The sequence below is a fragment of the Parasteatoda tepidariorum genome, chromosome 6 (genome assembly GCF_043381705.1).
Source record: "Parasteatoda tepidariorum isolate YZ-2023 chromosome 6, CAS_Ptep_4.0, whole genome shotgun sequence".
NCBI lineage: Eukaryota > Metazoa > Arthropoda > Arachnida > Araneae > Theridiidae > Parasteatoda > Parasteatoda tepidariorum.
This window is the reverse complement of record NC_092209.1, coordinates 48947719-48962353: the sequence shown is the minus strand read 5'-3', so window position 1 is coordinate 48962353 and position 14635 is coordinate 48947719. Positions and strand designations below refer to the sequence as shown.

At 29.4% G+C, this 14635-nt stretch overlaps 1 protein-coding gene across 2 annotated transcripts in view; it reads right to left on the bottom strand.

Annotated features, from left to right (window-relative positions):
- Positions 1-460: 460 nt before the first annotated feature.
- LOC107443305 (uncharacterized) overlaps positions 461-14635 on the bottom strand; it is a 28558-nt gene continuing 14383 nt past the window's right edge. For both annotated transcript variants that reach the window (XM_016057127.4, XM_071182349.1), the window contains 4 exons: positions 13560-13718; positions 9696-9842; positions 6020-6144; positions 461-3245 (listed from right to left, as the gene is read on the bottom strand). In XM_016057127.4, coding sequence (XP_015912613.2) covers positions 1692-3245; positions 6020-6144; positions 9696-9842; positions 13560-13718 — 1985 coding nt within the window. In that variant the 3' untranslated portion in view covers positions 461-1691. The remainder of the gene's footprint in view (positions 3246-6019; positions 6145-9695; positions 9843-13559; positions 13719-14635) is intronic.

Here is a 14635-nt window from a genome sequence, read left to right as displayed (position 1 = left end):
ATCTACATAAAATTCTGCTGTCATGTGGGAAATGTGGATTAAGAGAAAAAATATCTGTGAAGCTCTAAAAAATTATTTTATAGCGGCATTAAGAAAAGGAATCTGCTTATTGATGGAAATGGTTATGGAGGATTTAGAATATTTCTTGTCACTTCAAACATTGTACGTGGATAAGCATTTTAGAGTAAGAAGGACACTTTCTTTCTCTGTCTTGTTATAAAAGTTGAGCTATACAGTTATAGGCTATAACAGATGAACAGGAAAGGGTGGATGATTATATATATGAATATTATGTTTAATTGCTAAAGGACTATTGAAGAATAGGCTGTGTTAAACAAATAGTTATGATCCAGATCCAGAGGTGTGCGGAGAAGCAATTTAAAGTTTCAATTAGTACAACTTAAAAAACAACTGTTTTTTTGTGCGTTCAAGAGTGTGCAAAAAATTAGATTTCATACAATAAAATTTGGCAGGTTTGTAAAAAACATTGTGAGAAATGTGGAACATTATTTTATTCCATAGTTCCAGAAATGTTAAAATTATAGTATTACACAAATATTGTCAAAGTGTTCACATTTAGCTATTTGGCAATGGAAAAGCTCACACTGCATTTCATTTAGCTTAAAAATTATTGAATTTTAATACGTTTGAATACTTACATTCTTGCATGCTAAAATTATGAAACATAGCAAGGTATAATACACCTTTAACAAGTTTAGGATTTTCATTATCAGAATATATACTATTTATATATTTGCAGAACATTTAAAAAACATTAACATTTTAACAAAGCTACAAAATTTTTTGACACATTAAATAAAATATTTTATTTATTATTTTTTTTAAAAAAAATACTTTGTTTATAGAACAGAAACAAAGATGGCAGTGAAATAGTCCAGATGACTATTGAACTGCAGACCTCAATCAATTGCTTAATTGTGAGTTGAGCAAGTCTATTTAGCAATTGGCGAAGGTCTGAAGTTTAGATAAATTGCACTTTTAATTGCTTTGCCCTGTGGCAGAATTTTTTTTTGTCTTTCTGCGACAAACCTCTCTAGCACTAATATCTCTCTGCAAGATACTTATAATACCGACAAATGTACATGTTACTAATCACTACATGTTACTAATACATTTCTTTTCCCTCCGATGTGTGTGAAAGGAATCTTTTGAAAAATGAAGTGAAAATTTTGTCATATAATATACGTTGTTAAATAATAGTTCTGGAGGGGAAAAAAATTTTATGAAAATTTCAGTAGAAAAGAAAACCACAATTTATCTTACTTCATTATTCTTTATTTTTCATTATTCCTGGCTAAGAATAGAAAAATCATGAACATTTCTTTCCCCTCCGATGCGCAAAAAAGGCAGCTATTCTAATATAAATTTAGAGAAAATTAATAAAAATGTAGCGAATAAAAATTCGAAAATTTCTGTAGAAAAGAAAACCAAATTTGTTTTACTTCAAATTCTTTCTGCAAGAACTCTGTAACCGTGATTCTGCCACGGGGTTGCTTCGTTAAGTAGATTTAAATATATTGCTATGACTACAATAAAAAGTTCTGACAACAACGAGCTAAAATATTTTCACAAAAAATTTGTTACATAAAAACATTTCATAGTTAAAATCTCTTAGAAAATCTTAACCTGTTAAAATACATTTGTAAAACGAAATTCAAAATACCACATTATCATGGGAGTCTTAATTTTGATTTTACCAACTTGCCAATTCCCTCATCCATTATCAGTTCTTCTAATGACCATCTTTGATGAGGTTTACCAATGGAGTGAACTAATATATACCAATTATTTTTATAGTCTTTATCACCTGACATAAATATATCTTTAACTCCAGACAATTTTTTTAATAAATCAGAAAGTTCGTCCATGTGATGTGTGATAACATCTTCGATTTCTTTTGGTATTGAAACTCTTATTGGGTCTCCTTCTTCACAATCATTAGCAGATTCTAACTCATCATCCTTTTCGTTCGATGTTAAGGTATATATATTCCGTGTCACAGCTAATGTGGCGTAGCTTTGCAGAGCAAGAGATTGCAAATTTAACCCTCTAAAGCCATCGCAGCTGGCTGATTGTTCGCAAACACCAATCTCATCTACAACCTCAGCGGCATAAAACTTCATGAAATCCAGTATTAACTTCGTTGGAGAACAGGATGCCTCACACTCGCAGATACCAATCCTTCGAATAGAGCAACATGTTTTTCCAGATAACTCTCTGAACTTATTGAGGATTCTTTTGTGGCAATGGATGCAAAAGCGTTCTTCTGCAGACATTGTCAAAATTAAAGAAGATTTAGTGATCCAGTTCCCAATTATATTCCTCAGTATGAAATAACAGTGACACTCATCAGACCTTATTTGTATAATTCTAGCAAAGCTCTCATTCAGACTTTCATTAGATGCATCAATAAATGAACTTTTAGGTACGATAGGAGATTCTCTAGTTTTTACAACTTTTTCTCTTAAATCACAAAGAATATCTGAAAGAATCCAGGGAAAGCTCAAAACGGATTTGTCAGGGTTTCTATAAGTGACAACGTACCATGCAGATGCCCTCCGATACCTGATTTCCTTCCAGTCCCGTCTGGGTGTGCGGTTGGTGGCACATTCGCTGTCAAAAGATTTTTCAAATTCATATCGATAACGTTTAATGGCATCCTTAATATATGTTTTAGCAACTGAAAGTGCATTGTCACGATCATAACGGTTTTCATTGTAATCATTCATTCGGCCTATGTAACCAGACAGGACTTCTGCTTCATTTCGCAAACCATACTTTTTCAAAATGTTTTTTATCCGTTTAACATATTCTCGTCGATGAATTTCAGCAGATTCTTCATAATTTTCGTATCCAGGATACACCAAGTCTTCATCAAAGGCAATTTCCTGATTGAATATATCCACTTTACTGATGCAAGCCTCTAAAGAGCGTGTAACTCTGTATAGAAGTCCTAAAGCTCTCTTTGATTTATAACTGTTTCTATTGGAGCCTTTTTCCATGAAATCTGGGTACAATTTAGGCTTCTGATTTGGTGTGAGGTATTCTGTTGTGCCAGACTTTGCAAAATCAAGGGCTCTGGGATATTTTTGAGCAATTTCAGAACAAACTTTAGAGAAAATGCCTCTGTTGTGCCAATCAGCCCAAGCAAGATAAGCATTGGCCATCACACCAATATTGTCATTTTGTATATATTTGGATAAAAAGTTAACCATCTCTCTAACCTAAAAAATTTTAGCATTTTAAGTTTTTCATAGATATAAAACAGAAACATTTACTTTTATCTTTTAGAAAAACTTACTAAATAAATAATAAAATTTTTTGGAAAAAAGCATGATTATTTTCTTAAGCCTGACAGTAAGCATTTCTCTTTGAATATACAAGTTACAAATTTTAGCATTCTTGAAAAGTGGGGGGAAGCTTTATGTCCTTAAAATTTGAGTTCGCCGCGGGCTTAAGGTTGTCAACCCAAGTTATGCTAAAAAAACATTGCTAGGAGCATTGAATAGTCTCCAAAAAGTCTCCTTTTCCTGAAAATAGTATCTTTTACAGCCTTTTCAGGCAAAAAAAAGTAGCCATAGTTGCCTCAGGTCGAAAATAGTTGCAAATAGTCGCATTTTAGTCACCTGTGGCAACCCTGATGATTTTTTCCAGCAGTTATTACAGTAGACTTCCAAATAGTTTTCAAAATCCAAATATTTCTAATATGACATTATTAATGCAAGGGAATTTTTAATCATTAATTTAAGTCATTATACTTTTAAAAGCAACACTACACTTGCGACAGTTTCATTGTAAATTCATGTGGTCTAACCAATCATTCTTCAGCAACAATTGCTAGCTAGTTATTAAAATCTTGAAAAGTAAAATAGTATTAGGAAAAGTGCATTTAAGTAATCTCTCTTCAGGGCTGCCATTGGAAGAAAACAAGAATAATAGTAGCTTTAGTTGCATCATATATGAAAAAAAGTCTCCTAAATAGTCTCCAAGATATATAAAATAGGTGCCAACATCATATCCTCCTCTAACATAATTTTAATTATTTGTGCTATAAAAGTATAAAATTCAAATATTATGCAGTTAGATACTCATATTTTATAAAAAAATGTACGTTTATTTGTGGATTTACCAACAATATATAGAATGCTGAAGGAACTGCTGTAGAAAACTTCCAAAATTTTTGAACATTTTAAAAATATCTATTTTTAGTTTTATTCTTTATGAGGCATAAGGCATCAGATATCATATAATAAACAATAGTTGTAATTAAAAAAAAATATTGAAAAAAAAGCTAGAGACTAAAGATTTTAGGCATTATAAAAAATGAAGTAGATATCACCTTTACTTTCATATATGAATTTTTTTAACCTTACTATAAAATAAAAATTTAGTATAAAATAAACAAAATCTGCATTCTAAAAGTACTTGAATAATTTTCAACAATAATATGAAAGGAAAATTATTACATAGGTACAAATAAATTAAAATTAAGAATTTTATGATTGAAAATGAAGTGGGAGAAAACACACAATGTTGTATAAAATGTAAAATTTATTATTTTTTTAACATTTTCTTGGGGTTTTTAGTATAGATATCAATTAAATTTGCTTTCCTTTTATGAACAAGTTTATATCAATTCTAACCGATTCAATTTCATGTTCTCTCTCTGTTACTCATAATTTTTCAGCAGCTTCATGAGTTAAACATGAATTGGCAAGCAGACACAGAAGCTGACGTACTAATAAGAATTCATGTTCTACCGTGTTCTGCTCCTCACACCCCCATTCAAAATGAATGAAATGAAAAACAAGTGCAGTTGCAATACTTGACCTTGAGTCATTCTTTCGCTTTATTTTGCTGTCACTATGCATTTTAAAAGAGGAATAGCAGAAATTAGAGGATTTAAAAAAAAAAAAAAGAAGGATATAATGGGGGGGGAGGAAGAGTGCAGAAATAATAGAAAAAGTAAGGAAAATATGACGTCTGCGGTCCCTCAAAACAAACCGATCCAAAATTTTAATTACTTGTGGACCCTTATTCTGTCACACTACGCATAAAAACAGCGAGTTTTATTTTTATCTGCTACAGAACTTAGGAATTAGGAATTTGAAACTCTAATTTCCTTTCTCGGCTCTAATTTGCAGCTGCTTAGTTTAGACATTTGAAGAAAAGAAATTGAAATATTGCAATTTAATTCATCTATCAAGTTTTTATTTTGTTTACTTTTCCTAACTGAAGCATTTCCAAATTTAAAGCTTATTAAAAAAAATTGCAATCAGAATTCGACAAAACGAATATCACCATTACCTTTTTTCTATTGTAAATAGCTCTAAAAAAATTAACTACCTATTTTGCGTAATCAAAGACAATTCGTTTTTTATTTTGCTACTTCGTTCAAATTAAAAGAGGGGGGGGAAACGTAATCCTCAGAGATATTACATGAGCAGGAGGAGCATTCACGCAGTGTGAATTCCATCAATCTGATTGGTTAAACATGTCTGTCTTGCTTTTGACATCAGTGATGAAGAATAAAGTTTGGATAAAACGAAAACGCGCGGGGGGAAAGAGGGAAACTCAAGTTATTCTTAATTTTAGTCGCTAATTGGCTTAAAAAAGTCGCCAATTTTACGCAACTCATTGCAAATTTAGTTGTTTTTACTCATATTTCTACTATAATAGACGCCCTAGTTGCTATTGCTTGAAAATAGTCGCTTTAGTAGCCTTTTTAGTCGCCAATGGCAGCCCTGTCTCTCTTTGACATACCTGATTGCGGCAATTTTCTGTTTTTTTTTTTTTACAGCAGTTATTGCAACAGATTTCCACATAACTTTTTAAATCAATTATTTAATATGTTATTACAGAATGTGAATTTTCACTTTTTGTTTTAAATTTAAAATACAACGTGTTGAAATAAAAATGCCATATTTTAGCAGATTCACATGATTCTTTCATAGGATTTCCTGTAACTATTAACCTAATAAAATTTTCCTAAACTTACGGTAATAGCTCCGAAGTGTTTCTTTTCTTCATTTGGTGGATAGTTCATTGGCTTACAGTTATCTCGTTGAAATATTAAATCCGGATGCCAAATGATAACGTACTCATCCCCATCCAAATCAGAACCTATAACATTTCAAAAATATATTAGTATTTAAATTTTAAAGAAAATAAAAAACTTTAATATTAAAAAGGAAGTAATTTGAAAATAAAACTAATTTTGCTTTGGTCAAAACTAAAATGGAAGACATAAAACTATTAAAGATGTATTAAAGTCAATTGTCATCTGTTTGCAGTAATAATTTAATTAATGGTCAATATACCTCATCAAAGGTGGAGTAAGCCATATTACCACATCATCCGTTTGCAAGAGAATGAATCTTTATAATGCAAAATTGCAGCCTGCAAGCAGTGTAATGCCACAACAGCATTACGTGTTTGGAAGAAATGGACACAAGACAAAAGCCTCGCAGTGAGGCATGCAACAGCACAACAACACAAGATGAGAAACACCTGCATGTCTGTGACAGACCATACAGCATTCTCTTGTGCAGCACAACATTGGACGTATTTTGTAGTCAAGCTCCACAGTTTGTCGCATTCTGATGCAGTATCAACTGCATACAAGGGTTCCTCTATGCAGGCTTCTTCTCTCTCATAATCATAGATGTCACCGACTTCAAAAGGCTTAGAAATTGTGGCAACAAATTGTTTACTCCAATGAATATTGCTACAATCTGGAGTACAATGATGGAAAAGTACACTTCAGACATTACAGAGGGGAACATCAGCTTTCACCAAGTATTATCCAACGCCATACCACACAAATGCCTAACGTTATGGTGAGAGGAGCAATTTGGTGTAATTGCCGATTCCATAGGGAATTTTTGGCAACTTCAACAGTGATCGCTTCATAAGGGAAATTAAGCAGCCATAGGTTCACTCCATTTTTGATTCGTTATGACTTCTGTATTTCAGCAGGACTCATTCATATTTTATTTTAAAACCTTCGTCAACGAAGGTTTGGAGTCAAAATAAACCCCGAGAAATTTGACTTTCTCCGTGAGTTTCAATTTATGGTCCAGGTAGTATACCTAGATCAAGATGCCTTTTTTGTGTGAAGGCTACATAGCTTATCTTAGATGGATTGACAGATAAATCTGATTTAGAACACCATCTAGCTACTTTTAGAAGTGCATTATTCATGATATCAGAGATTGTTTTACCATGTTTACCTCTGACAACAATGACACCGTCATCAGCGTACCCGATACAGGGTATGCCAAGATCAGTTAACCGAACTAACAAGAAGTCCATAACCATACACCATAGGATAGGGGACAAAACCCCTGCCTGGGGGCACCCTGCGATTGCATGCACTTTCATGCTTGCACCCAATAAAGAGGAACAAATATACCTAGAGGATAGCAAATTAGCTATCCACCTGGTAATTATTGAGTTTATGCCTCTGTTCCTAAGTGCATTGATGATAGGCTCAAGAGGGACTTCATCAAATGCACCTTCAATATCAATGAACTTATTTGTGATTGATTTCTTGATAAACAGGGGTCACTCGGCTGGCTGGATTACAACTGCCGTTCTCATGAACAAGCGTCCAACACCCTACGAAGCAGTCTATTCTGGCCCCATACTCATGCATATTGTTCCAAGACAGCAGAAGTCTTCTTCATTGTACATCAGATTTTGCTTCTTCCCTTCTTTGACTTGTTTATTCTTCTAATATGTCGCCCATTGACCATCTAAGGATTGCATTGCCTAGAGACTCAATCGTAGAGCAGGTGGGGCGCACGGTAAGAATGAAGCTTGACATCAAGTCAAATCCATATGAAATGCAATTTCTCAGGATTACATTCAAAACCTGTATGATTCAATTAACTTACGTGTAACGGGCTTTTATCACTTAGCGTGGTGGACACATAAAACATTGATTTCAGACTTTCTTTTGTTTTGTAAATTTGATCGCTTATTTGTACCGTTATCAATAATATCTTGAATAAATTTCATCAATTTCTTCACATTGTTGTCAAACATTAGTGCATTTTGTGTCTTTATTCCAATTCATTTATGTTAAAAGAGGTCAAAATCACAGTTAGCAATAAAAAGGCAATAAATTTTGCTATTATAATTAAAGAAACAATTATAACTAGCATTGAATCTGACATAGAGCTGCGATTGAAATTTGAGAACTCTAACTGTTCAAGAAGTTCTCTTAACTTTTATTGATGGCAAATTATACAAGTCAATATAAATTCTTTCTGTTGCAGTTAGGATACAATTTAAAGATATATTGTTATCAAGTAAAGAGCTTAGCAACATTTAAACGCTCTTACTGGTTGGACAGTGGTTGAAATCTTGATTGATAATAAATTATATTAGGCTATAATATAAGGATTAATTTTCTTTCTAGTTGTAATGAATAATATTCCCTCAAAGCTGTGTGTATGCCTAGCCATGCTCAATATTGTGAAAAACTGGGCACTAACTTTTGAAATCCACAAATACATTTTTTCATTAATATTAAAAAGGCAATGCTATAAATAATTTATAATTTTTTTTAAAAAAATGAGAAAACAAGTTTTTAAGATACTTTTAAAATGTGTGCTTGCTTACTATATTTGTTGCATTTTTATATGTTTTCCAATTTGATTTCTAAGAAAAATGTAGCTCATTGTAGACGATGTAAAAATTGAATATTCAGGCCTGTTAGGATTATTCTCGACTGTTAAAACTATTATAAGTATCTTTTTTTGGGTAGAGGGGGAATATTAATATAAATTTTATGTGATTTTTAATTTAGAAAATATTTTATTATATAAATACCAGCTTGTCCTTTTTGTAAAAAAAAATTCATTTTGAAATGTTTATTTTCTAATAAATTTCAGTTAAAACTATAGAAAAAAGCTTTTAAGTTGTTTATCAAATTAATCATTTTTTGCTTGTTTGCTTTTTTTGAAAAAGAAATATGCACAGAGGTTGCCTTTTAGCATGCCTTCAATTACTTTTATAAGCTGCAAATCTTTCTCTTACTTCCATAATGAGAGAGAATGCATTTTAAATATACTCATAAAACAGTACGAGAGGATAATTTAAAAATTTTTGAGCATGAAATTCAGTTATTACATAATATTACACATTTTGAGAAATATTTTTGAAGTAAATGCCCTTTCAAAACTCAAAGTGACCTTTTCAGAGAGGCTCCTTTTTATTTTTGCGGAGAATTCAGAGAAAGCGTAAAATTCATTCTTACAGCAAATTACAATAGATTTTTTTTGTATTATGTTTATTGTAATTAAAGTTAGATTTAAGCCAAACGTGGTTGGTGGCATTTCAACTTCATTATTTATTTCTGGGAAAACTAAAGAAAAGGTGAGACAAATATTATTTTTAAATTATAACTTTAAGACAAAATCGAGTAGTCTTTATTAATAATATTTTCTACTATAAATTGCCTGAAATGCCTTTTCTATTATAAATTGCCTTTCATTTTGACTAAAAAGTTCCACTTACAAATATCAGTCTGTAAACTTAGTAATAAATATTAAATATGTAACGTGTATATTGAAAACAATGTCCTAGTCTAATAATCATTCATCTCGAGTTGCATTTAATAACATGAAGAATGATGAAAAAGAGAATAATAATTGTCAGTTACAAACCAGCCATCTCATCAGGATGTGGTCGAGGTCCGTGAGCAGGAAAGACAATGCAATCTTTTATGTGATGCAATTCTGGCACATCAACAGCTTCTAGCTTTCTAACATCTCCAGGATGCATACAAGGATTTTTAGTGACCACAATAGTTTCTAAGAAAGCCAAAGAGGCAATTTTATTAAATGAACATTAAAGAACACATATTTATCTGTCTTGTTCTTTTTGAAGGGAAATTAATGTTAACAAAAATGAAAATAGAAATTTTATGCAAAATAAAACAGTTATTTAAATTATATTTTTAATAATAACTACAGAGTATTATTTTGAATTAACAGAGTGAGAAAAAGACAATTGAAATGAAAAAAGTCTGGACAGAGCAAAATTTTCAGCTATTAGTGATACTTATAAATTAAACTTTTTTTTAATATTCAAACTTACTTTATGGGTAAATTTATAGGGCATCTTTGTGCTATTTTGGTATTACTGAAAATAAAGTACTACAGCATAAAACATCAAGCCATTCCTTATTTTCAGAGAAGCATAAAAAAAAATGATAAGCTTGAAAACAGATATATCTTAAAAACATGTCATAATTCTTCATTAGAAAACAAATATGCTTTTAAAAAAACTAGAATTTAGAGTCTCATAATTATCTATAGTAATAAAATAAAGAGTTTGTATGCGTATGGGTCTCTCTTTTATGACGAGAGAACTGTTAGTGAAATTCGGACATCAGCTGCTAGGGGAAGCTTTAGCCGACAATCCTTGAATTTGTTCACAATTTTAAATTGATTATTTTGTTAGAGCCGCTTAAAAAATAGAATTGTTTTATTAGTTAAGCATCGGCCATTGTTTTAAATTAAAGTAAAAGTTTTATTTTAACAAACATAACAAGAAGTTTTATTTTAACAAACATAAGAGCAGTGATGTTTGCTAGTTTATGGCTGTATTTGTTTAAAAAAAGGAGTAAATTGCAGGTTCTTCTGAATATTTAATTATTTTTCATATGTTATGTCAGATAAACTTAATTAAAAAATTTAACTGGGTAGCATAGGCGATCAACGCCATTAAATTAGAATTTCTAAAGTTAAATGAAACCATGTGCTTATTTTTTTAATACTTATGCTTTTAAAAAATGTTTCAAAAATAATTTAAGCTGCACAATAGTTGAAAGAATAAAATATAAGTTAAGTACTAAAAAGAAAAATTTAAAAATATAATAATAATAAATAACATAATAAAAAGCAAAATTAAAGAAATGTTACAAATCCCTTTTGGAGAAAATGAAAAAATTATCATATTTTTGATACCAATGAAGCTTAATTAATTTTGGAAATAAGTACTAATTGAAATGAAAAAGAGCTATATACTAAAAAGCAAAATTAAAGGAAAAAACCGTAGTAATTTGGTTAGGAGAAACAAGTGCATAATTAAATTTGGTAATTGTTTTTAATAGAAATAAAAAGAACAAAATAAATGAAGAAATGGTACTAATTAAGTTATATAGAATGCATTACTTTAGTCAAATTGTAATATAGAAAAATAAGAAATATAGGCAGAATATTTAGCAGGCAGAAAATATTTCTTCTTCCAAAATGAGCAAAGTCAATTATTATTAAACAGAAGTATGCTTTTTTGTTCAAAATTTAGTTGATAGTTATGAAAACAAATTAAGTTTAAAATCATATGAAAGAAAATCACAGTAAACAAAAGTGAGAATTAGAAGATAAAAAAAAAACAATAATAAAGCAGTAATATGATACATTTTTTATGTTAATTGACACATAGAATTTCTTTGATTTAGATAGCAACTTATTCAAGGTATATATTATAGGCTTTATAGGTCAATCAAACTATCTAGAAAATCAATAAAATTGATCATGTTTTTCGTTTCAAAATTAAATTTAAATTTAATCATCTATTATTGATGTCACAAAAAATACAAACCATCAGCCAGAAAATATTTATTCTGTTGAAATGAGTAAAACTGAAGAATAATAAAGCATTGAACATTTAAGGAAAATAAGGGTTGATGAAATGCGATCGCCTAGTCTCCTCTAGCAAGGAGACTAGGTTGAGAATTGACATTTGAATTGAAAGAATTTTGTTTTAATTAAAACATATTATAAAATATAAGGCAACCTGAAAGCTATGTACAAAAGCTCTATAAAAGTTTTGATTAAATTCGAACGGTTTTAAAAAAGTTTGTTTTAGTTCACTGCCACTAGGTAAAATATTTCAAATAAACTTCAGATGCTGGAAGGTATGGAGTAGTAACAGTTTTGATTTAAAAACATCATGATTTTAAAGCAATGACCACAAAAAAATAGGTTTAAAAGACAATGTGATTTTGTAACAAAATTAGCCAAATCTTAAGTGTGCAACAAAGAGTTCTTATTCAAATGTGCAATTTGAATTAATTTCTGCTGCAGTAAGTAGGATGACAAAAGTTATCAGGATTTTTTAAAAAAAACTATGCAATACTCTGCAATTTTTAATTTCTGAAAAAGCATATGGATTTCAGATGAAATCAAAGCAAAATTGAGCCTGTCAAAAGATTATCACGTAAATGCACGATTTGAAATTACTGTGAAATGCTCATACTCATTTAACAAAAAAATAAGAATTTTTTTTTTTATTCATAGCAATGGTATAATTATCATGCAAAGTCCGTGATTTAGAAATTTCCCATGAAAATTCTTTGGGTCCTGTGGTCTTGAAAATTTTGGCAAAGTTGCATTCCAATTTAAAATTTTTGAAAAAAAAAAAAAAAAACCCCTGCTATAAAAGAATTTATTATGTGAAATCACGAATTCTCGGATAATATACATACATAACTATAAAAAAAATAACACTTTGAAATTACTCAGATTATTATTTTCATATACTTACAATAAAAAAAAAATTCATAATATTTTATTATGTTGTAGTAAGTAATTCATTCATTTGTAATAAGCATTCCATTTGATTTTCATGCATGGATATATTCAATAAAATTTCAAATTTGGCAGAAAAAATGAAAAGAAAAACTAGAGCTGTGGGGGGTGTTAATATTTTTACTGGCTTTTTTAGATTTTTGCAGCCTTCTTTACTTTTTTAGATTTTTGGAGCCCTGAAAAGAAGCATTTCTCTTTTAATAAGTAGTTGATACAAACACATCAGCTTGACATATGTAACATAATTGCTGTACAAAAATGGAAATTTAAAATTTTACAAAAGTAGTTAAATCAATATTTTTTAAATTAATAACCATAACTTTTTATTTAGATTGCAACACTTTGAAAAGCAGAAGCTATGAATGAAAAATCTACCAAAAAAAGTAATGTTTGTCTTTTTAAAATCAATCATAAGCACCAAAACAACATAATAAAATAAAAAATGCCTTTATTACTAGCTTCAAATTGATCTATGCAAAGTAAATCAATCAATGTGATTTCAATTACATTTTTAGTCCCTTTCTTGCTAACTGCATATTTCACAACTAAATTTTATATGATTTCTAAGTGCTACAGCATCCATGGTAGCTATAAGAAAAAAAAGCACTTACTTAACTTATTAAATATATATAAACTTTCTAGCACATTAAAGGACACAATAGGTTTTGTAATTAATAATGTAAAAAATAATTTAAGTTAAAATTATTTTTTTAAAAGATGACTAATTTAATTCCTTAATTTCTGTTTATATTTCTTAGAAAAAATTACAATCAATTAGACAGATCTACAGCTTAAAATTTCTGACATTAATTTTTATTAATTGGTAAAAGATTTTTTGTATTACATTGAAGTGATAATGAGATTTTAGGATGAAAGATTTAGTTCCATATAAAATATTTGTAATGGTAATTTAGAGAATTAAGTGCTATTTACCAGTCAGCACATGAGTAGGTGAGTTCTGATTGCCAATTTCCTCAGAATATTGTACAAATACTTCACCATAATTCAGAGTACCAGTTTCATCAATAACTCCCAACATATTTCTTCCAAACTTGGGTGGAATAAAAATTCTAGCTTTCGAACGCAGTTGATCTAAAAAAAAGTACATAAGTAATAAAAATAATTATTTTTACAGAAAAAGAAAGCTTAATCCTTATTCTGTTTTCATCATCATCTATTATTATTATTCTATATTAGTTCCAAATTCGTCAGTATTTTTTCCTGTTGCTTAAAAGTTTAAAAAGCATTTCTATTTCATTACTTAATTATTAAATTAAGTTAACTAAATTTTATCTAGTTATTATTTTCGGTTGATTAAGTTTTTATTACATTATCGCAATAAATAAGTTAACTTAATATTAATTAACTAAGTTTCGTTAATTAATTTAAAAATTATTATTTACTTAAATTTTAATCTGTTAAATTCATTATTAATGAAGATTGTTTATTCGAAAAAATTTATATCAGAAGGCTACTTAAAGTTGATAATTAAGAATGTTAAAGGCCTGCCAGTGACTAAGACAATGGCGTTTAAACCAGCGATAAAATCAGAGAAATAAAATTATCTTTGCTATTTCCGAAAGAAAATTAAGCCAATTTTAAATTGGTCCTCATGATCAGTAAAATTTCACGAGATTTTTCAGTTCGATTTCAGAGGAGGGAAAATGAAGTCTGAAATTGTGAATCTCTTGCAAACAGGCAGCAGAGTTGCACTGTGAACTACACTGTATAGTAAAAAATACATAGCAGAAAAATTATCTTTAATATCACAATTTTTACATTGGATTAATAATGCACGCCTTGGTTATACATACATTTCATTTTTGATAATAAAAACAATTAAAGATTTAATAATAATAATAAGATTTAATAAAACTAATTTACATGCATATAAAGAAATGTTTTAGAAATAAAAAACAATTTGTAAACTGAAACAAAGTATAAAATTATTTAAAAAAAATACATTGCTACTTTTTTAAATTAAAAACTAAACATGGATTGACTAGAGG